Genomic DNA, 25,656 nt, shown 5'->3' on the forward strand with positions numbered 1-25,656 from the left:
GTGCATATTGCCATATACCTAAGCTGATAAAGTAATGCATCTTAACTCCACAGAGACAGAACAATGGAAGCTCTGTATTTGGTATCTCTCCTGGACTCTGCACTATGCACTTCCTCTATTGGCTGATTTTAATATGTATGCTTTTTCCTGTAATAAACTGTAGCTATAAATATCATAGCTTTCAGGGAGTTCTGTGAATCCCTTCTAGCAAATCAAAACTGAGGGTGATTTTGGCAACCCCTGGAATTTGTAGTTCATTTCAGAAGTGAGGATGGTCTTGGAGATGGTGCCCCTTTGTAGTTGGCCTAACTCCTCATACTGCCTTACTAAATAGGATTCATCTAAGAAAGGAAGTAAAGGAATACTATTTTATTATTTATAACTATTTTAAAAATATTTGAGGTAAGGAGAGAATAAATGTATACGTATGGTGATAATAATAATAAGTTTTTCTTGAGCTATCATAAAGGCTAATTGACACATATTTCTGAGTAATTTTCTAGTGAGAAAAAATAAAATAATTTAAACACTATATATATGAAAACATACTGCTTTAATGTGTTCTCCTATTCTTAATTAGCACTGCATTGTGACACTAAATATTTAGTAATGGAAAGATATTAAGTAAAATCTTTTTAAGTTATTATGACTCAAGATAGTAAGTTATATTTGAGAAAAATAATGTCTGAATAAAAATAAAAGAAACTAGTCCTATTACATGCTTTTTTTGATTGCTTACTATGCCTAAATGAAAGATAATCCTGTTGCTAAACTCACACTATTTTAAGGAGTCAGAGTCCTGTGATTAGACTGAAATTAAAAAAATAAAACATTTCAGAAATTTAAAATGTTTTTTTTAATTCAACCTCTCACAATAAAAAAAATTGAGGGCAGAAACATAATATAAAAATAAACAAGTTATGACACTATAATTGCCTTTCGTAAAATATTTGTATTCTGTACACCTAATATTCTTTTTTTTTAATAAAATTGCTATCCTTTTTTCTCCCAGATTCTCAGTTTGAAACATATTGCTGCTTATATATTCATTTATTTTATTTTCAGAGAAATAATGTGGTCATGATTTTCATACTTTTCACATGTAATGAAAAACACAAACTATTTTATGTCTTAAAATATCATATTCAATTTATATTTAATGAATCTTCAGAATAAACTCTAAACTTTCAATTAAACTATTCTAAAAGTTTAATGCTGCAGTACTTTTAAATGTCAGCTCAATTTTAAGCATTAGGACTTAGGTAGGTAACGATAGACTACTTGTATAAAGCAATAATAAGCAACTTTAACATCTATTTTCATTTGCTCTATATTTGGTAAAGGTGTGGCACTGAAATGTCTTAAGAAGGAAAGCAAAGGAAAAATATACTATATCATTTCCAATATAGTTGTGTATGTATAAAAGCTTTCCTGAAATTTTTATAAATGGTAATAGCTCTTTCCATACCTCAGGAGAAGCTGAGGTTCTCAGTGGTCAACAGAACGCTTACAAAGCAAGTAAAGATCATGGACCTCAGCACATTCTAGCCACAAATTAGATACGAATGCTCTCTATATTTTCACTAAAAAACCACAGCTTGGCTGAATTACAAAATGCTTCCCTTCATGTGAGGAGAGTTGAATCACATACTGGAAATTGTGATAGCACAGCTCAGGGATGTTCCAAAGTGTATATGTGGTTTACCACTTAGAAATTTCCCAAATTTAAATCAAAAGACTTCCAAAATATAAATGCACCATTCCTTTCTTCCCCCATCCCCGTGAACTAACTCTTCAAATTCATCACTGCAGTGTAAATGAATCTGAATTACTAGTTATATTAACAAATTGAATTAATCATAATACATGAAGAAATATGTTGGTCTGGTACATACAAGGTCTAGGTAAAGCTTAGAACTCATAATAGCTATATATCAACAAAAATATGTCTTTGTTCCATTGAAGTTCATAAAGAAGGGGCAGATACAGAAGGCTGAAGGAAAGAATATCTTTTTTTTAAAAATTTTTTTAAGAATATCTTTTAAACAGAATATTCTAGAAACTTATGAGCAAAAGTTATTAAATATGTTTGGTATATGTTATATCCATGAAAAATTAAAAAAATCATTTTTACTTTTGGCTTTTTAGATTAAAGGAGGATTAACTATAGAAGATGCATCACTGTAACTGCAAACTTCAACAAAACCATCATTAACACGATTTCCAGCAAATGCTTAGGGTTTTGTACATGCCAGGGACTATTATAAATAAATATTCTACTACTCGTAACCATATTTTTGGGAAGAGGACATAATTTACTATTAACTATAGCCACCACTACTGTTAGTACTGTTGCTATTGATAGAATACTTCTGCTGATACTCATACTACTATTAAAACTGCTGCTCCTACTTGCATCATTCCTGCTGTCACTGTGGCCACTACTCCTAAGCTCCTGGGAATACCTGATCTAATTTGTTAAGTGTCTTTCAGATAGCTGACAATGTGCTAGCTACTCTACATACATTTTCTTATTTTTTATAATACTTAGGGAGGTACTATTTATGTTTCTTTTTTATTTTATTTTTAAAGATTGATTGGAGAGAGAGTGGGGGGAGGGGTAGAACCAAAGGGAAAGAATCTCAAACAGACACCTTGCTGAGTATGGATCCCTCTTCATCCCATGACCCTGAGATCATGACCCAACCTGAAATCAAGAGTGGAATGCTCAACCAACTGAGCCACCGATGTTTCCATTTTAGAGACGAAGAATTTGAGATTTTAAGTTAAGTGGCTCATGCAAGGCTCCATAGTTAACACACACTACTGGTTCGACCAGGACAAATTGTTTCCAAGATATTGTTTCATGAATCAGACAATGGGATTTAAGTTCACGGCTTGGTAGGTAAAAATGGGTAGCTTCTCATTGCAGAAAGAATACAATGCTATTATTTTACATATTTATTTATTAAAATTTTAATCTATCTAAAGGTTCAACCATAAGAAAATAGGAAGAATAGTAGCACAGTCACCTGCATAACAACCATTAGATTCAACAATTGTAAATTTACCGTGTTTATCTAATTATCTAGCTGGCTAGCGCTATCTTTCCTTGTCTCCATATACAATGTGTCCATCTGTTATTGAACCCTTAAAGAACAAATTATTGATATTATCTTATTTCATTCCTTAAATATTAGATTGAACCTCTAAAAAAGGCCATCCTCTTACATAATCACAAAACCATTTTCATATAACATAATTAACACTAATTTCCTAATATTACCTAATATTTAAGTTAGTGTTGTTTTAAGTAATGTTTCAGCATTGATTGCCTGAATCTGAAAATTTTTTTTAAAGGTATGACTTAAAAATTTTATGAAAATGAAATAATATCATCACAAATATAAAAACTTAAATTAGGAAAGTGGTCTAGAATTATTACTAAGTGGTCACCAGGTATTTATAGAACTAATGGAAATATAGAATATCCTTAAATTTGGCTATTTTGATGGCTGAAGCATCCAATTTTGATCATTTGGACAATTTTAAATTAAAATTCAAAAAGAACATTTTTTCCTGTAAGCATTTTGATTTATGGACAAAAACATCAAAGCCTTGGATTTAGAACCAATATTTTAGAGTTGAAAGTAAAGTTGATATTAATTCATATGGTTTTCACATTGCTTCCCTTAGGGTTCTGAAGATCTTCAAGGATCACATGGTAGAGGAAGGGATCAGATGGGAAGTTTTATGGGACAGGAAGAAACGAGAGGTCTCATGGTTAGGGACATGGCTCTGTAGAGTCCCACACATATACCCACACATGCACACAATTTCTTAACTCAGAGCAACCTCACCTTCACTTTTTTTTTTTTTTATTGGGCTTCTGATTTAAATTCTCTTTACAAAAAAGGATTCTGCTACTAAAAACTTGTTATTTTAAAACTTCTGATGCAGCCCAAATTCCTCATTGGTAGATGAGAAGCCTGAAGTTCAGAATGACTGTCCTGACCTATAACTTCTCAAAGGCCAAATCAGAACAAAACTCCAGATCTTTAGATAATGTTCTGTTCTTAAAAACCAAGTGAAAAAATTAGATAGATTTTTTTTTGGAATATGCCAGCTAATGATGAAATAGTGTATTTCTAGTGTGATATTGTAAATAAAACATCAAAGTTCATAATGTGAAATTATAAAATTCTTAAGATACCAAAAGATTACATGCTTATTTCTTCCTTTTTAAATTTTAAATACTTGCAATATTTTGCCAGAATAATTACTGCAGTAATGCTTAAGTATACAAGGAGTTCTATATAAAACAAAGGGGACTTTGAATGGATTTTTGGAGATTCTTCGAAGCTTGTACATTTCTGAACAAAACTTGCTGCTATGTGTCCTTAATCTATTAGCATTGACATCAACAAATGCTTACTGAAGACCAGGCTATGGGGTATTATGCTAGAGAATAACCCTAGCTGACATGGTCTCTACACAGGAAGTATAATGATCTAAAAGAAGTCAACACATGTATAGACACATCTAGTGAACATAGATACCTACCTCTGTGTTTACCGGTAGAAAATAGTAAATAAAAGGTAACAGTTAGGTGTAAATAAAGGTCTATTTGGGTAGTAAAAGGAAGGTCAGTGACAGAGTAAAGTAAAACAGAATGTTCTATCTGCTTATCAGAATGCTCTAATCTTATCAATTAATTACTCCCAAGAGCATAGAAAGGATTTGGCAATAGGTAGAATGTCTTTGTGAGTTTTGTGGGAGTCACAGAACTATGTTAGGGCACTATATATGTTTTACATATTTCTCTCTCTTACTACCTCTCAAAATTTAAGTCTTTATTTTTTTTAAGATTTTATTTATTCATGAGAGACACAAAGAAAGGCAGAGACATAGGCAGAGGAAGGAGAAGCAGGCTCCACGCAGGGAGTCCAAGATGGGACTTGATTCTGGAACTCCAGGATCACAACCTGAGCCAAAGGCAGACGCTCAACTGCTTAACCCAACCAGGTGTCTCTCAAAATTTAAGTCTTAAATCATGAAACACATGAAGTCTATCATCTACTACTCATACTATTTTGGAAAATGTTTTAGATAGCCTCATATGTTTTTTTTTTGTTCTAATCACTCTCATCTGCTCAAAACAATATAATTTCTCTTTGTTTCTGACACATTATGCTTAAAATCTTTCAGGGGCCAGTCCCTTTATTTCTAAGTCTCTCTTTTTTCATCTTCCTTGGAAGTAGCATTTCTCAATCTTGGCACCATTCACAATGTGGACCAGATAATTCTCTGTTGTAGGGGACTGTCCTCAATATTATAGGATGTTTAGCAGCACCTGTACTAAACAGATGTCCATAACATATAGCCCTCTCCCCTCCTCCTCATAGTTGTGACAACCAAAATTGTCTCCACATATGGTCAAAGTCCTCTAGGGAGAAAAATTGTTCCTGGTTTAGAAGCATCATTTTAGGGCTTGCATCATCTTACTGTGCCTGCTGATCTTCTCGATTTTCTTCAGCTCTAATTTGATCCTTGCCTTTGCCTGGAATATAGTTTGAGCTTCCTTTTCTCCTCCAACCTTTACCCCATAATTCTGGACAATCTTTATCTTCTTGCTCAGCAGTAACAGAGAGCCAATAACACTTTTATTATTATTGTTCCCTCGTCACTCTCCCTTTCCTCCCACCACTTTCTCTTGATGGATGTACAAAAGCAAAATTTCTATTCAAATTCCTAATATATTCTGGTATGAAATATATATATCTCAAATTAAGCACAATTTTGTGACATGTTCCAGATAATTAATATTTTCTCTTCTTTCTTTATTTTAAAAATGTTTTATTTATTTATTCATGAAAGACACAGAGAGAGAGAGAGAGAGATTGAGGCAGAGACATAGGCAGAGGGAGAAGCAGGCTCCATACAGGGATCCCAATGTAGGACTCGATCCCAGGACTCCAGGATCATGCCCTGAGCTGAAGGCAGATGCTCAACTGCTTGAGCCACCCAGGTGTCCCAATGTTTTCTTTTAAATAGAAAACCTCAGAGTAAGAAATATGTCTTCCTTTGTTTTGAATGGTGTTATCTGTACAGGCAGAAAAAACACACAGATACCTCCATACCTAAAAGAGATAATAAAGAATTGCCTAGAACTAGAGACCACCTGAAACTATCTATGTAGACTTGATTTACAATGTATTGCGAAACTTGCTATTAGTATAGGGAGATTAAAGTAATTTGGATAACCTTGGGTGAACGTAAAAAGTTCATTAAAACAAAATTATAGGATAAATTAGGAGTTGAACAGTATGGTCTTATAGTGCTTCAAACAATGGGAGGGGAATTATTTAAGGAGACACAGACAGGAGTTTTAACTAATGGCTTAGAAACTGGAGCAGAGGAGTCTTCAGGGTCTGTAGTCAGACCACCTTGGTTTCAGATCCTTCCTGTCACCAACGCGTGGTATGATCACTTCAGACAAATCATTTAACCTTTCTAATCCTTATTTTCTTCATTTGAAAACTGAGAAAAATCACAATAATATGTGTTCCATAGAGGATTGCTGGAAAGATGAACTGAGAAACACATAAACATTTAACTCAACGCTGGCAAAACAGAAAGCACTCAATAAATGTTGACTGTCACTACCTCTCTTGTACCCCTATGAAGGAAGTAGCTAGAACTTTTTGTTTCAGACTAGGTACTCGGTGTAACAGCAGTGCAAGAATTAAAGTATGAGAATTGAGATTTATAAGCAAAAAAAAAAAAAAACTATACAGCAAAAGTCTTTGGAAATTTTAGTGGGGAATGATTGCTCTATTATACACAGTATTAATAACTGCTTACAATCTGCCAGAATTTGTGTCGAGCTCTTTATAGGCTTTCTCTCATTGAATCCTCACAAAAATACTACAAAGTAACCAATTTCACAAACCCAGTGAAGCAACCGGAATGAAGTAAGTGAATTATAAAATTATAAAATATTATAGAGAGGGAAATCTGAAGTTGAGAGAGGTTTAATCATTAGCTCAGAGTCACACAATAAGTGGCCAAATGAAGCCTAGAGCCCAGGACCACTGTAGTAGAGCCTCTGAACAATCCATATGCTATTTATAAATTCAAAACAGATACATAATAACTTACTGCTGAATTACAATTTAACATTTATTTACATTCAGAGAAACAGAAAAAAGCTATTATAGGGGCAATAACGAGAATTGGAAAGTTTAACTCCTATTGTTAACTAAGATAATGGCTCTGACAGGGAGATTATTCAATAGTTGAAAAAAATGACTCAAAGCAGATGTCAGAAGTTGGATTACTAGAAAAAAAGTAATTTCCACAAACTAGGCATCACCATGGGAGAGGCATAAAATGGTATATTATGAATCTGTATGTTTTTGGGGTGAATAGTCTTAAGTCCTTTCCAGAACAAAAGGAGTTATAAATTAAATTGATAAGTAAAATGATTCTCTGCCTTTTGTATTTACTCTAAGGGAGTAAAGTACCTATTGAACTGGAAAATCAAAATAGAAGCCATTTTTATAGCTGGACTTGAATAAGTTATATATTTGCCACATAACTTTGACAGAATAAAAGAATGCCAGATAAACTGCTTCTAAGTTTATTGTGTCAAAGCTTCAATTTTTAAAATAATTTAAGATTCACATATATTTATATGTATATAGTCTTAACATCCTCCTATGCATAAGTTCAAGTTCAAAATAAATATTTACTGAACCTGTATACATGGTAATATAACATTAAGTGAATGTTTATTAAATAACTGAAAGAATAAATGATATAACAGGCAAATAACTTACTTTTTTCTATAATCAGTATTAAGTGTTTACACACAGCTTTAAAAGAAATATCTATATACTTTTCAAATAATTAATTCAAGAGAGTTTTTCATGAAGCTAGATCATTAAATATAATGGCAATGTAATTTTTAGTCTTGGGGAGTTCACTATAAATTCTTAAATGTACCTCTTCAAAAATGTACAATTGCTTTTTTCCTGTTGATTTTATGGATATAACTGAAAAATTATAAAGTAGAATATTTTAAATCACCTATAACTACATATCTTAGACCATATAAGTATGGGAAAATATATTTGATTTTATAAAGCTTTAAGTCCCAATTATTCCAGGCTTTGAAATTTGAAATCTTATGCAAGGTTGCCACATGGTGGTCAATGTCAAGAATAGCAAGCTAAAGTCAAAGGGTACATGACATTGAGGAAAATTTATCATTAAAACTAAATTGGAAAATACGAACTTACTTCTTTGAAATGAAAAGCTTAAATTTTTATTTATATAATCTTTCTTCATTAATTACAGTTTCTGATATTGACTTTTAGCAGTTAAACTTATTAAAACTAATGATGACAATGACATCAGTTTTGATAGCTATCAAAATATTTACATTTGAATCTTAAACTCACAGAATACCTGATTTATTTTATTTATTTTTTTTCCTCTGATGTATTTTGGATTGATGCCAGTGTTTATTTCATTCAGTGTTTTATTCACCCTAGTGCCCATCACTGTTCCTGCTTGTGGTGTATGCTTAGTATAAAGTTTTAAATGAACAAATGATATTCGGTAATTGAAATGTTGCCAGAATCAAATAAAACATCAAAACATTATTTAAAAAACAACAACAAAAAAGGGACACCTGAGTGGCTTAGTGGATTTTACTCAAACTTCACGTGGTGCATTTAGGAGTGAAGTCTGACTTTGAAGTTTGCTTTAAAAGAAAAGGAAGATGCAAGGGAAGGCTATACGGGTCCTAGGTTCCAAAGATAGAATTAAGTTTAATTATTTATTTTAAAATAAATTTCTTGTCTCGGTTTTTAAAAGTTTAAAAGAGAACTGATTGACCTGCCCATCAAACATGCCACAAATGTGCATTTGATATTTTTACTCAATTAAGTTACATATTTAGCCAGTGAGCATGTTTCCTACCACTGATTATTACTTGGTGGAATGAAACGAAACGTGAGTTGGTGAAGCCAGAGCATGGCCCTGCAGTTAGGTTCTGCTCTGGATGAGCTGAGCAACAAGTGTCTGAACCTCTGTGGCTATCATCAGGATAGGAGTCCAGGAAGTAATGACCAAAGTCTTTTATGTTTTTGTGATCCAATTTATTATCTATTTCTTAAATATCATTTCAGTTATTTCTTTATTTTCCGCCCTTTTTTAAGCTATCGGGCTCTTTTTCCTTTTTTTCCCCTCTCTTCCTCTTTTCTGTCCTCTCTCTCTTTTCCTTCCTTCTTTCCCTTCTTCCTTTCTTAATTTCTTTTTCTTTGGGGGGGAGGGGAACTTTTTTTTGGGGGGGGAACATTTATTTACATCAACAAATATAATGCAACTGTTATTTTGAAGAACATAAAGAAGCTCCACATATGAACTTTCAGCTTCATTTAGTACAATTTAGACCCCTAAATCTTCTTACTTCATTGCAGCTGTTAAGTAGCTACTTGTATGAACTATAATTGTCATATTTTTGAAATTACTCAATATAGAACACCAAGAAACTAAGCAAAGTCAAAAATCTGTGTTTTTTTAAGTAAGATCTTCATTTAGCTCACTTTTTTTCCTTAAAATGAGTAAAAACTGAGTAGCTTGCTTTACTTGCAAAAAAAACACAATTTGGAATTATTAAAGATATCAGTGCCAATTTTACTAATGTTGGGAACACTTATGATTAAGCATATAAAAATATTTTCATATATAAGAAAATATCACAGGATATTATGTTAAAATAGTTCCCTGCTAATTCCCAGTTGTTATTTTTTTAAAGTGTAAGTTTCCTTCAGAAATTGAAAGACAATAATCAGATTTACTGTAAATTTACAGATATAGCTACATCTGTTAGCTTAAAATGAAAGGAACTGAATTTACAGTTAACATGTAGAAGGCATAAACACTGATTACTGCATTAGTAGTTGTTTTATGAATCCATCTAATAAAAATTTAACAAGAAGTGTTTCCATCTAGGTAAAATCAGCCTCATTCAACTTGATTGAAAGCTTGTTTTGGCTTTTTATAGTGTAAAGTTCTAGAAAAAATTTTTTTTAAAGAGCTGGACAATTTGAAAGCATACTACTATTATATGTACATATCAATCTTCACATTTCACAGGACTTAAAACATTAAATATTTTACTATTCTACTGAGTTAATTCAAACTTTTATTTCTATATTGATAACTGACTTATAAAATTAAAATTCGATTTCTTCACCAAGCATTGTCACTAAGTAGGTCGTTAGGCTCCTAACCAATTGCCTTACTAGAGAATAGGCAGGTAGGAACAGTGGACAATTTGTTGCCTTTTAAATACAGTTGGCCTTGAACAATACAGTTGACCTTGAACAATACAACTGACACCCTGCACAGTTGAAAATCCACTTATAATTTTTGACTCTCCAAAAATTTAACTACTGAGAGAATTTCCATTGACCAGAAACTTTTTCTCATTGAAAAAATGAGAAATGAGAAAAGTTCATTCATGAACTAGTTCTCCAAACCCTCCTGTATACATATTTTGTCTATTTCTTAAAAACCTCAAAGAATAAGAAAAATGCCATAAAGTCATCATTATAACAAAGGATAAGTTCTATGCTCTTACCTTAATTAAAATGAATATGAAGGCACTAGAACCTAGACTACGGATACAATGAGGCATAGTACACATCAATATAAAATTGTATTATAATTAAGGGACAAATGGACCCAAAGCCCAATAAATATTTATTGATTAATATTCCTACCAGAATCCTTATGGCTGGCCATTTTTAATAAGGTTCAGGAGTGCTACAATTAATATAAGGAAACCCATGAAAAGCTTTTTTTTTTAACCTGTTTTTCAGTGTTGTAAATACTTATAGTAATAGGAGCTGCACTGCAGACACATAGGGGTCACTGGAATGTAAATAAGATGAAACTTGAAACACATACCATAAAATTCCGCTGGTAATGAATGTTCTCTTTGTTAAAATCAATCACATAGCCATTGAAGGACCAAATAAATGTGAGATCCAGGGCGGGATCGAAGGAAGCAGCACATTGCATGGTGGCATTTTCTCCAACAGTAATATCAGCATTAATTGGAGCCAATATAATTCGTGTGGGATCTATACATATTTTTAAAAAGGAGGAAAGCACAATTCAAGAAAATATTAGATATCATATTAGCTGGCACATTAAAAGAATAAAAATCAATGTATTTTTATTTCTCTGAGCAAAGGGAAAAAAAAATGTTTTCAGATTTAAATTCCAGGAACAATTTCATTAAGCAAGAGATTTGCCCAAAAGGCTTTTGAAATGGAAACTTATCACTACATGAACATCTCAGAAGTTTATCACCCAATCCTGTTTTATAGTATATTAGGGACTGAGCACTATTAAATGAGAAAAAACAATATTATTCAAATGGTTTCTTACCTGTAATAACAAGAGTGCCAGTGTTATTAGCCCTCCCTCTATTATTTTCTGCAAAGCACGTATAGATACCACCATCATTCCTTGTGATGTTATTTATTTCCAAGCTGCCATCTTCCCAAATGAGTATTCTATACAAATGAAAGAAATATATTCCTCACAAAATTATTTTAATGAAATATTTATTATTCTGTCTTAGATTACAAACACTATCTTTTGATCATTACATTTTATACAAATTAGTTGACAGTAAGTTTTTTTTTTTTAAGATGGAACATTCTAGCCTTTGTTTATAATATACTTTTTTCAGCATTGAAATCTTGTTTTAGAAAGCTGCCTTCATCTTTTTTCTTGGACTACTGCAGTAGTCTCCAACTGGTCTCCTGCTTCTACCCTTGCCTATCTATAGTCTTTTTTCCACATAGCAGCCAGACATGAAGACATAAGTGACATACGTCATACCATGTCACTCTTCCGCTCAGTGATGTCACTCTACCAGCTTAACGCACTCCAGTGACTTTCCATCTTGCTCATAGTAAGAGCCACAGTCCTTTGATTCCCTTTCAGGTCCTGGACAATCTCACGGGTTTTTGCACCTTCAGCAAAGCTTTGCTTAATAATTCTAGTTAGTATTATAATGCATGCATGCACATCTGTGCATGCACATGGCACTGCTGCTGTCCTGGCACCCTCATTATCCCAACTATCTTTCCAAACTTTCTCTCCTTATATGCATTCCATCAGTCATACTTCGGTTTTACTTATTAACCTATCCTTCCATTAGATGGTAACATCTTGATGTCAGGATTTTGTATCTGCCTTGCTTGTGGCCGTTTCTCCAGCAGGTAAATATCCATTAACTCATTCATTTATTCATTAGAAAGAAAAATCTATGCACCAGGAACTTAGGAGTAAGACCCTAATCACTGAGTATGATATCAATCAACCTTTTCTTGAATGAATGCACTTCATGGAATTTAATTGAAGTAAATGGTTTGTTGTACACCACCATAAAATGACTTTTAAACTTAAGCTGTGGAACAGCCTCAAACCAGTCACAGGCCTGAGATAAATGAGCCCAGGTCTTCCATAAATATGATCACAGGACTTCAATTCAGACATTAAAGTTAGGACAAACTGTTATCTCCACAGCTATGGAGAAATGCAAACATGATTCTCTAGAAACGTTTAAAGAAGGATATTCTAAAACCTCCTTTATTATCAGCTTTTGTACCAGATTAATTTCCAGAAAATTCTTCAATGAAACCTAAATCTTTTATACTAATAGAACCTAAATCTATTCCCTGTCTGTCTCTTCCTCAGAGTCTAGAGACCAAAAACTCATGATATATAACTTTATCATATTATATAATGCCTTGCATTTTGGTTCAATATTGAATTGCCTATCATCAGATTTTCATGTTCTTTAAAATATTATTTCCAAAAACTTCATTTATCTCTCAGGCTTGGAACAACACTTGCCAAAAATTCTCCATATGTTCCATTTTAAGGGCAGAGCCTGATAAAGGAAAAACACTGTATATCTATCTTATTAATAAAAATCTCTAAATAAGAAAACATCAAAAACTCTACCAGTAATAAATTCCAGGATTTCCTTTTGTTCCTTTAAGTATCCACTTCCAACTTAAGTTCATTTCAGAATACTTCTTTTGAAAAAAAAAAAAGATTTTATTTTTAAGTAATCTCTTCACCCAGTGTGGGGTTTGAACTCACAACCCCAAGATCAAGATTCCAAAGTTCCACTGATTAAACCAGCCAGATGCCCCTAGAGTACTTTTTATTCTTTGAAGAGAAACTGTAGTATCAAAATAATATAACCATAAAAGTAATCAGTTGCTACTGTAGAAGCTTAGGAAGGTGCCTCCTAGTTCTCCACTGTAAGGATTGTAGTTGATCACAGCCCCAGCAGCTGCACTCAGAAATCCATCATTGTGTTTGAGCCAAGGCCACACTTTATCATAGGCTTCTCTCAGCCAATGACTGAACCTGGGAGAATTTTAAGGCAGACCTGTTTCTAGAAGACATCAGACTTTTATGGGCAGTTTGAACTGGAGGACTTTCCAGTGGCCTTACCATACTCTCTCAGATATGCACTGCAACTCAAATCATTTCCATGGCCCTTCTTCTTCCCTTCCCTTTCTCCTCATCTGGAATCAGACCTGCATCTTGGTCAGGTGATGGTGATTGTTCATACCTCTACCCAGGGCCTTCTCTATTTTCCCTCATAGCATTGCCATTAATAAATTTCTTGAATACTTAATCCCACATTGGCATCTGCTTCTCCTCGAATCCATATTAACCAGTATCAACATTAATGTGCCACACTTTTTTTCTTACTAAAATCTAGAATAAGTCCTTAGCCAATGTTCCAACCCACTACCATTTAATTATTTTACAAGTGAAGCAATGTAAATTATAGATGAGAATATTCATCACATTAATATTTTTTCATATTAGCTCTCAATTAATCTTTAGCATCTTTAAAGTGTATACTTCTTTATGTCATTCACTTCACCTATACTTTCAGATACTGATTTCATGACAGTATTCCCCGTATTTCAGATTTCATGATACTAAAATTAATTTTTGGTAAGAATATTTAGGGAACTTGATTTTTCTGTAATAATAGTCCCTGTTCCTAAGTCAATGTACATTAAAGTCTTGTGGCCTTATCCTTATTTTCATGTAATGTGATATGAATAAGCAGTCCAACAAGTGAGAAACTACTTGGTCTTTAATAAATTAGTCACTCACTTTTGCCAAAATTACTCCAGGATAATCTCCATTTTATTCATTAACTGTTAAAGCATATTAACTCTAGATAAGAAAAGAATTTGGAGATGTTCTCATATAAAAGTCTCAGATAAAGATCACTTTAGAGCTGTTAATAGTCCATTAAATATGAAATGAACAACTACAAATAATTTCTGTTGTAGAAAGTATATTATCATTTAACCCAAAGTAAAATCATACAATTGAGAACCTAATTACAATTCATCAAGGTTTATGTTTCCTTTCCACTGATTGGAAATATTGCATAAACCATTTTACAAGCCACTAATCAAGTGGTTGTAATAACTTTGCAACCTGGAACCATTTTTTGTAATTATATTAATCAGAATAGGATTACAGTTAGGCTTAAAGACAGTTATTCAGGCAACTCCTTGAATATTATTTTTAGAGAAATATTTCATTCTTCTAAAAATAATCTATTAGCTGAACTTTTCTTTATGCATACTATTTTGCAACATTTAACTTTATTTTTACATGAAATATTATATCTATTATAAAGTAGTTCTTAAAACCTGAATTTTTAATGGATTAAAGTAGTGAGCAAAAATTGGATTTATGGACTCTTTTGTCAAGAAGTAATTTGATTCAAAGTCTAAAAATATTCTGATAGGATTAAAATATTAAGATTTTAGGAGCTAAACCAACCTTTTTTTTTTCCCTTTTTTGAACATATGTGGATATTTAGGATAAGCAAGTCCATAAAACATGGTTCTGAGAAATCCTTTGTTGGACAGGCCTATCACATTGGTCCTCATCAGAAACAGAGCCAAGGTTTTTTTTTTTTTGTTTTTTTTTTGTGTTTCCCAATTAGAGGAGAGAGTTACTGGTGAGGCTAAGGGGGAACGCTGTGCCACAAGTCTGTGGCAGAAGTAAAAACCTACAAATGGACTACCTTTTGATCATAGTCTCTGCATTGCTCATTGTCTGATTGTTAATGTTTCAGCAGAAAAGCAAACAAATTAATTCTTCCTTTTACACCGATTCTTCTACCATCATTTTGCTAAAGTCTTTAAAATTCTTAGTCAAACATACTCACTTTAAAAGTTAATGTTGCAGGGAAGTATGCTATTCCTGTGCGCTCCCTCTCACCTGCCCCAACCTATCCCTGTCCCATACACAGCCATACCTGTGATCATCCGAATAAGAGAACTGTGTTAGCATGTGTTCATTCCATGTCAACTTATCACAAGTTCAACTTTCACTTTGGAGATAATCAATATACTTTCAAAATGCTACTCTAACCCTTCCGGCCTTTAGAGACATCAAAATAGAGAAAATAATACCCATCTTACCTACTTGTTTAAATTACTGTGAAGAATATCTCTTATATACTTTTGCTAGAATGTTCTTTCAATAGACAAAATCAACATTTTCTTCTCTTATTTAAGCCTTTGGACAGATTCTGTTACTTAGAGATGAGGTTCAGGACCCCTCACAAAAACATTATTGATAATCTGGATTATTATGCCTCATCTCTTAAAACTCTTCTCCATTTTCCTCTAAGGACCAATCATCTTGATTTTAGGCCTTACAGTCTTCAACATCCTATAATCTCTGCCCTGGGGCCTTTGTACATGTTCTTTTCACCGCCTGAAATATTTCCTTCTCCCTCACATTCACATCCCATTTCCTAGCCTGACTTTCTCTTCTCCATACTTTAGTACCAAGTATTACCATATCTTCTTCTAGGAAATTTAAAGAAACTGTTCAGTATGGTTTTTAAATACTATGCAAGTCACATTCTTATCTTAAAGCTACCAAAACATGTGTACTGGTCTACTTGTTTGGAAGATGAGAAATTCCTATTTAAAAAGATGGGAAGGGGTTATTTGTTCTTTGAAGTCACCTTTTTTAAATTTTTCCTATTGAAATACTTAATAGGCTAACTGCATAAAATTAAAAACAAAAATACATGGATATAGAAGCCCTTGTTAGGGGAAAAGTAAGTCAGAGATCATATTTTATTTCCCATTGTTCATTTCTTCCCCCCTGAGGCCTTGGGCAATTGACCAAAAATTTCTGAGTCTCAATTTTCTAAAATCCTTATAAATTACAGAAGTCTAAAAATTGAATTCTGATTAAAACAAATAACAGTGAAAGATAAGTGCCTCTGTTTATCTTAGAATTACAATATCTTCTGTGGAGAAAAGTTAGAACAAACAACATTTACATTAGTCCTATTTAAAGTCCTCTTTAAATTGACTTTTGTCAAACAGTAAATTGCAATTGGATTCCTAGTTTTTGAACTGACCTGCTGCTATTGACAAGCCACTCTGTCCCTTTACTCCATGAAAATTTTGGTTTAGGTGCTGCTTTAGGTTTGCATTCAATTATGACCCTTCCTCCTTTAGCAGCCAAGATCTTTTTCTTCATTGGATTCATTTCAAAAGTTGGAGCCAAAGCTAAAAGGAAATAAATTATTATTTTTCTTTTTTGCTAAAAAGGAAAAAAAAACCCTCACATTTCTTCTATAGCATCTTTTATTCTTTTGACAGAAAATATTAATCTCACCAAATATTATCAGATATAACCAAACACTCCATATCTAGTAATAATATATTTTTTATTTATTTAATAACCTTATTGATATATATTTTACTTCTAAAATTCACCCATTTATAATATGTACAAAGCTTAGTGATAACAGGATCAATTAGAAATTTTCATTATAATCAAATTATATATATTTACCCGGAAGGTAACAACTAATTTTGTTGTTTTGATTTAATTGCACAAAGAAAGTTAAGTGAAAGACTGGAGGAATTTGAGCACCATTATTAATACTGACATATGGTCATAATCAATACCCTCAACCACACTTTGAGTGAACTGTCTCCAGTATACAAATGAGAGAACTGATATCTATTATAATTATGTAATTTGCCAAAGGTACCACGGACAGTATCAGGTAAGATTCACAATTGAATCAATTTTCTTCTGATTTGCAAGCATGCTCTTTTCATTAAGCAATGATTCCCCTTCATTATGCACAATTTATTGCGTACCAACTGTGTGCAGACATTGAGATACTAAAATAAATAGATTTCTGCCTTCAGACCTACTTGCAAAAAGCCATAGGAGTGGTAGATGCAATTAATTGAGGAGAACATGCTATAGCTATAGCTTCCCTTTACATCAGAGTATAGAACAATAATTATGAAAATAAGACATAGAATCTCATAAAAAGTTACTTCATTGATGACATGCTCTATCTTTCTTTTTTTTTTTTTTTGTTTCAATTTATTTTTTTATTGGTGTTCAATTTACTAACATACAGAATAACACCCAGTGCCCGTCACCCATTCACTCCCACCCCCCGCCCTCCTCCCCTTCCACCACCCCTAGTTTGTTTCCCAGAGTTAGCAGTCTTTACGTTCTGTCTCCCTTTCTGATATTTCCCACACATTTCTTCTCCCTTCCCTTATTTTCCCTTTCACTATTATTTATATTCCCCAAATGAATGAGAACATACACTGTTTGTCCTTCTCCGACTGACTTACTTCACTCAGCATAATACCCTCCAGTTCCATCCACGTTGAAGCAAATGGTGGGTATTTGTCATTTCTTTAGATTCCCTACATCTGACTCATTTCTCAACCTCCTTATATTTTAGCAGATTTCAGAGGGATCCCATCCATTTATTTTTGCACATCCAATCATCTTTATGTAACCATATCCTTTTTGGAGGCTTTTCTAGGCCCAAGTAGATCATTATCCAGATGTTGACTCTTCCTCTGGAAGATTGATTCCAGATGTGAGTTTTGAATTCTATCTGTGCATCAAAATAATCTGACGATCTTGATAAAATGTTGATTAAGTAGGCCTGGGATGAACCTGAGACACAGCACTTCTAATAAGATCCCAAGTGTTGCTATTGCTGCTGCTGCTCTGTGGGACACATTTTTTATCCCAAGTGTGGCAAGAATTTATCCCATTGTTTATTTAGTCTGGGTTTTCATAACTGACAATAAATAAATAAGTAACCAACCAACCTGTGTTGTACACCTAACACAGTGTGTGGTATTTTTATAGGCCCAATAAATATTTTGGGTGACATATTGTTTGTCAAATATGAGAGACAATTTAAGGGGATTATATTTTAAAAATCTAAATTCATCTGGAAATGAGAATTTTTCTTGAGTCAGTGAAGGTTTAATGAAAGAGTTGATTTGGTACAGTTGTTTAAATGACTTCATACTTAACTAATATTTGAATTTATAGTGACAAAATCTAGACTATGTTCCTATATATTTTAGAAGTAGGAAAAAATAAGGGAATATTTTTCCCCCAAACTAAGAAGAGGACATGCATTTTTTTGTCTCTTTCATTCTTTACTGTGCTTATTAAAAGACTAGTATCTGGTGTAGAATAAGTTCCCCCAAAATATTTGGTGGATGAATAAATGAATTATCTAGATAACAAAGAAAAAGAGAAAGGCACTATTTCTAAAGGTAATAAAAATAGATGGAAACAAAATAAAGATGCCTGGAAACATTGCTCTCAGGCTGAAAATGCTCAGTTTGCTTAATTATTATATTGATAGTCATGAAATTATTACAAGATTTTGTGCTTGAATATGGAGAAACATACTTTAACAGCTTGAGCTGTTAAATTTCTATGTAATTTTGTAATGCATCTTGATAAACAATTTTTTATAAAGAATAGTTAACATTTAGGAAAGTATTTAAAGTCACTTCTTGGGGATCCCTGGGTGGCTTAGCACCTGCCTTGGGCCCAGGGCGTGATCCTGGAGACCCGGGATCGAGTCCCACGTCAGCCTCCCTCATGGAGACTGCTTCTCTCTCTGCCTGTGTCTGTGCCTCTCTCTGTGTCTCTCATGAATAAATAAATAAAATCTTTAAAAATAAAAAAAATAATAAAGTCACTTCATAGCTCATATGAGTCAAAATGATTTTACTGCACTTCATACAAAGTAATATTATGAAGCCTAGGCCTGAATGTTTGCTTGATACCCAAATAAACTAGATTAAATATACTAGCAAGGAATTTTTACTTTGGGGGGAATAAATGGAATATGATCCTCAGCATTATAATAAGAGGCAGGTAAAATTAAAGTCAAGAAGGCCTCAACTTTTTAAATTTTCATTTATTTATTTTTTTAGACAGAGGGAGAGAGAGAATGCACTAGCAGGGATGGGCAGAGGTAGTAGGAGAGAGAATCTACAGCACACTCCATTTTCAATGCATAACCTGACATGGGGCTCAATCTCACGACAATGAGAGATCATGACCTGAGCTGAAATCAAGAGTTGACACCTAACCAACTGAGCCACCCAGGTATCCCAGCCTCAACTCTTTTTAAAGGTAATTTTCTTTAATACTTTATTGCAATTATCTCATTTCCTTTCATATTCTTTGAGTGTCACCCAATTTGTAGTGATAACAATGTTTTAAAGAATTTCCCTTTGGTGTAGTAATAATAAAACAGGCCACAGTGAGTCATTGCTTTATCTTTTTGGTAATCTTTTCATTTGTAAAAGAGAAAGCCTGGCTACCTAGATGCATGTGACTAAAGCTGATGACAGCTATTTCAAATAAAATAAAAAAGGCATAATGCAGTAAGACCTTAAATAAAATACTTGTAATGAAAGTAAGAAGAATGTAAGATTTATGGGGTAACACTGAGAAATTTAGTAGAAGTGATAAGAAGAAAGGATGTAGTGACTTGTGTCATTCTACAGAACAGGTTTTTCAGGAGATGATGTGGATCCAGGTGAGAGATATGAATTTAGCTTCAGATACTCTAAGTTTGGGTTATCTGTGAAGTTACCAGATGAAGATTGCTATTAGGAGGCTTTATGATGAGCTTGAAACTGAGGATAAAAATCTGGGCCAGTGCTATAAATTAAAGAATCATTGATAGTTAATGAAAGAAGAAGAAATTATGCAGGATTTTTAAAAAAATTAAAAATAATAATAATTTTGGAATAATAATAATATGGAAAATGTGAAAAAGTGAGGAAGAGAATAGAATGGATTCATAGGAGGAACTCTGGGAGAGAGCAGGATTTCTAACTGAGCAGTGTAAGGGGTAAAGAGAAGAAAATGAAAATGATTGAAAAGAAGTAATCTGGGAGGTATGAAAGCATGGAGTCACCAAAGACAAAGAAGCAGAGAATTCAAGAATAAAACATGAAGAGGGGGATCCCTGGGTGGCGCAGCGGTTTAGCGCCTGCCTTTGGCCCAGGGCGTGATCCTGGAGTCCTGGGATCGAGTCCCATGTCGGGCTCCTGGCATGGAGCCTGCTTCTCCCTCCTGTGTCTCTGCCTTTCTCTCTCTCTCTCTCTCTCTCTCTGTGTGTGTCTATCATAAATAAATAAATCTAAAAAAAAAATAAATAAAAAAATAAAAAAAAAAACATGAAGAGGCAGCATGAGAACTACGAACACATGTATGCATATGGAGAAGAGATACCTGTTCATATCAAGGATCAGGGTAAGTGAGAAGAAATGAATATAGGGCAGGGGTAAAGGGGTTGCAGGCATGCCTTAGAGATATTGCAGGTTAGATTCCCGACCACCCCAATAAAGCAAATATCATAATGAGTAAAATGAGTTTTTTTTGTCTACCAAAACATGTAAAAGTTCTATTTATACTATATTATAATCTATGAAGTGTTCATGACATTATGTCTAAAAAACAATGTGGATAACTTAATTTAAAAATACTTTGTTGCTAAAATTGCTAACCATCACATTAGCTTTTAGCTAGTCATATTTTTATTTTTATTTTTATTTTTATTTTTGCTGGCAGAGGATCTTGACTTCATGTTGATGGCTGCTGACTGATCAGGGTTATGGTTGCTGAAGGATGGGGGTGTCTGTGCAATTTCTTAAAATAAGATGACATTGAAATTTTCCCAATTGATTGATTCTTCCTTTCATGAGAGATTTTTCTGTAGCATGTGATGCTCTTTGATAGCATTTTACTCATAACTGAACTTCTTTCAAAATTGGAGTTAATGCTCTCAAACCCTACTGCTGCTTTACCAACTAAGTTGGTGTAATATTCGAACTCCTTTGTTGTCATTTCAATAATCTTCACAGCACCTTAACCAAGAATAGATCTTATCTCAAAAAAAAACAACACTTTCTTTGCTCATCCATAAGAAGCAAGCAACTCTTCATCCAATTAAGTATTATCATAAGATTGTAGCAATTCAGTCACATCTTCAACTTCTAATTCTAGTTCTTTTGCTATTTCTAATATATCTATAGTTACTTCCTCCACTGAAGTCTTGAACCCCTTAAAGTCTCCATGAAGGTTGGAATCAACTTCCAAACTCCTGCCTCGGTTGATATTTTGACAGCTTCCCAAGAATCATGAATGTTCTAACGATATTTAGAATAATGAATCCTTTTTAGAAGTTTTTCAATTTACTTTGCTCAGATGCATTACAAAAATCACTATCTGTGACACCTAGAGCCTCATGAAATGTACTTCTTGAATAATAAAACTTGAAAGTCAAAACTGTTCTTTGATTCATGGACTTCAGAATGGATGTTGTGTTAGCAGGCATGAAAACAACATTAATCTCATGTAGGTCTCTGTCAGAGTTCTTGGGTGACCAGGAGCCTTGTCAAGGGGCAGGAATATTTTGACAGAAATCATCTTTTTTCTGAGCAGTATTTTTCAGCAGAGGGCTTAAAATACTCAGTAAATCATTTGTCAACAGATGTGTGCTGTCATCCAGGCTTTGTTGAATAGTAACAAAACATTCACAGAACACAGACAGATTAGATTTGGCATAATTCTTAATGGCCCTATGTTTTTCAGAAAGGCAAATAAGCATTGGCTTCAACTTAAAGTCACCAGCTGCATTAACCCCCAACGAGAGTGTTAGCCTGTTCTGTGAAGCTGTGAATCCAGGCATTTACCCCTTTTCCCTGGCTCTAAAAATCTTAGATGGCATCTTCTTCAGCTATAAGGTTATTTTATCTACGTTGAAACCTGCTTAGTGCAGCCACTTTCATTATATGAGCTAGATCTTCTGAGTAACTTGCTGCAGCTTCTACACAGCAGTTGCTCTTTCACTTCTCACTTTGATGTTATAGAGACAGCTTCTTTCCTTAAACGTCATGAACCAATCTCAGCTAGCTTTAAGTTTTTCTTCTACAGCTTCTTCACCTCTCTCAGCCTTTACAGAATTGAAGAGTTAGAGCCTTGCTCTGGATTAAGCTCTGGTTTGAGGGAATGTGGCTGGTTTGATCTTCTCTTCAGACCACGAAACGTTCTCCACATAAGCAATAAGGCTTTTCTGCTTTCTTATCACTCATGTGTTCACTGGAGTAGCACTGTTAATTTCAAAAACTTTACTTTTGCATTCACAACTTGGGTAACTGATTAGTATTAGAGGCCTAGCTTTCAGCCTATCTCAGCTTTTGATATTCCCTCCTCACTAGCTTAATCATTTCTAGCTTTTGTGTGAAAGTGAGAGGTCTCACTCTTTCTTTCACTTGAACACTTAGAGGTCATTGGCCTAATTTCAATATTGCTGTGTCTCAGAGAATAGAGAGGCGCAAGGTGAGGGACAGAGATGGAGGAGTGGTCAGTTGGCGGGGCAATCAGAACACACACATTTATTGATTAGGTTACTATCTTATATGGTGTGGTTCATGGTGCCCGAAAACAATTCTAATAGTAATATTAAAGATCAATGATCACAGATCAACATACCGACTAAAATAATAATGCAGACATTTGATATATTGTGACACAGAAGATACAAAGTAAGCAAATGGTGTTGGAGATATGGCACCTATAGACTTGCTTGATGTAAGGTCAGCACAAAACTTTAATATGTAAAAATGCAATATTTGTGAAGTACCAAAATATGAGGTATGCTTGTTTTTGGAAAGGACAGAAACTTATTCCTCTGGATGGAGAATATAGAAGGGTAAGTGTAGCAAAGATTGAGATACTTTTGAATGAGGGATGGGAAATTGAAATATTTTATTTCAAAGGGTTTCAATTTTCATGGAGGAGTAAGAAAACAGTACCAAAGTCAGAGTCAGGGTAGGATAAAAAGCTTGAGGAGTGTCCTAAAGAGTCTAAATAGCAACTCTAGGGCATGAAATCCAAAGAATTCTAAAACAAGTAAGTGCTCAAGATCCATCTGAGACTGGGTCACATGCATTGTGAAAGCATCAATCGTCACAAGGTGATTTTCAGGGAGTATTTAACAGTCCAGACACAGGAGAGAACAAGACTTGTGAAAATTGGTATGTGTAAAGTTTGCTTTACCTTTAAAAAAGTGTTTAAGAATATTGTACTCCATGTTGCCTCTAATTTATTTACTGTCCTCTAATAAGAGAAAAAAAATGAAACAATAATACCATCCTGTTCCAAACCCCAATTTGAAAGTTTTTAACTTTAGCAAATCAAAGAATAATCAAATATTATCTACAGAAACCCTATGATCATTGCTGAATATGTTTTTTCTCACTGAATGTTAATAGAAACTAGAAATGATACTAACCCAAGATCTTCAACTCTGCATTTGCATAAATGGCTCCATGTGTGTTTTCAGCTATGCACTGGTACATGCCAGCATTTTCGAAAGTCACATCATATAGTCTCAGTTCCCCTTTATGATACTGAAAAGAACACAAAGTAAAATACATTTCCTTGATAAACTTTAATATAAAGGCTTTATATAGATTTGGGCTCATTTGACTTTTCACTTAGATACATTATTTTGCCACCATTTTAAGCTGAATAGGGTAGGATTTTCATGGCATGGGAAAGTAAAACCCACTTACCATGCCCAGTGGCTCTTGTTAAATTCATCCTACAGAGCTGAGAGTCCACTTTTTCCCTCTTGGCCCAGCTGGGAGATTACAGAGGGAAGGTAGAGAAAGGCCCCACTGCTGCTACTTGTCCCCAGGGCTAAAGGTAGAACCTTCCCTCTTACCTCTGTTTCTGTGGGGTCAGGGACATAGTGGCCAAAAAAAGAGGACAATATAAGGTAGTAGAGATGGATGAGAAGGAAGAAGGGTAAAATGTGGAACAAAGGGAAAAATAAGGAGAGAAAGAAAGAGAGAGAAGGTAGATATAAGATTGCAGAACGTTGATTAAGCTGAAAGAAGATATTTTATGCTCACGTTCTTATTTGCCTTTTTTAGAAGATTTTTTAAATTTCAGGGCCCACATACCCTTATTCTCTTGACTGTCTTGCTAAATTTATCCCAGGACCACTGGAAATGTTGCCTGAAAATGGACCCAAGAAATGCAAAACATATACATACCGCATATCCATTTTTCAGCCATCGGATTGTAGGGATGGGCTTCCCTGTGGCCACACAAGGCCAATAGAGATCACTGCCTATATCCACCTCTGTGTCATTGATATGCTCTACCCACTCAGGAAATGCTGAAAAGTAAATAACATTGTAAATGTCAAATGCAAATCTCAACACTCATAATAATCTCAAGAATATAAATATTACATTTAGTTGACCTTCTGGAGAATACATCAGATATTGCATTCGCCATAAAATCAGTGCTGGAGCCTTTGAAATTTTATTTCCATAGGTCTACAGGTAAATTTTATCCTATATTGTTATAACGTGATGTAACTATAATTCAATTCATAATTATGTTTCTATTTGTTTGTTTGTTTTTTAGATTTATTTATTCATGAGAAACAGAGAGAAGCAGAGACACAGGCAGAGGGAGAATCAGGCTCCCCTCATGGAGTCTGATGCAGACTCGATCCCAGGACCTCAGGATCATGACCTGAGCCAAAGGCAGACACTCAACAGCTGAGTCACCCAGCCGTCCCCATTTTTCTATTTGTGAGCTATGTGTTTTGTTAGAAAGCTAATTTTTATGAATACACTAACGTAATCGATTTTTTCTTATAACTTAAATCTTTCTAAATGACATTTAAGGTTTTAATGAATTACGTCTTCATTAATTATGACACTCTGCTTTCCCTTTATGAATAAAGAATCAAATTTTTCCACTCCCTCAAGTATCTTCCTTTTGATGTAACTTTCAGCTACTGGCCACTGTCATATCTTATTGTAGGATTAGAAAAATGACTTGATCACTTAAGTACTCTTTAAATGTTAGAAACTACATACACTAGTTATAATTGCTGATATCTATGCTTGAGTGAAATCGATTTCAACTTCCTCATTTGATCTGAGCTTCTGGTAGCTAAAGAAAAATAGTAGGTATTTCCCAAAAGAAAATGTATTTCTAGATAGCAAGCAAATGAACAATGTGATTATCTTTTTGAGCATTTGAGTTATTTAAGTTAAATAGTTTAAATAAATGTAGGTAAACAAGTTAATATAAAATCAAGATGGAGGTAGTAGGTAGGAGGAGAAAATTTTGATTGGAGGGTAG

General features: G+C 33.8%; 1 protein-coding gene across 4 annotated transcripts in view; it reads right to left on the reverse strand.

Annotated features, from left to right (window-relative positions):
• Nucleotides 1–25,656, reverse strand: part of CNTN1 (contactin 1) — a 349,581-nt gene that overhangs the window by 111,068 nt on the left and 212,857 nt on the right. For all 4 annotated transcript variants that reach the window (XM_072798336.1, XM_072798338.1, XM_072798337.1 and 1 more), the window contains 5 exons: nt 24,549–24,673; nt 23,780–23,897; nt 16,532–16,682; nt 11,470–11,597; nt 10,984–11,159 (listed from right to left, as the gene is read on the reverse strand). In XM_072798336.1, coding sequence (XP_072654437.1) covers nt 10,984–11,159; nt 11,470–11,597; nt 16,532–16,682; nt 23,780–23,897; nt 24,549–24,673 — 698 coding nt within the window. The remainder of the gene's footprint in view (nt 1–10,983; nt 11,160–11,469; nt 11,598–16,531; nt 16,683–23,779; nt 23,898–24,548; nt 24,674–25,656) is intronic.

The sequence above is a fragment of the Canis lupus genome, chromosome 25 (genome assembly GCF_048164855.1).
Source record: "Canis lupus baileyi chromosome 25, mCanLup2.hap1, whole genome shotgun sequence".
NCBI classification, from domain to species: domain Eukaryota; kingdom Metazoa; phylum Chordata; class Mammalia; order Carnivora; family Canidae; genus Canis; species Canis lupus.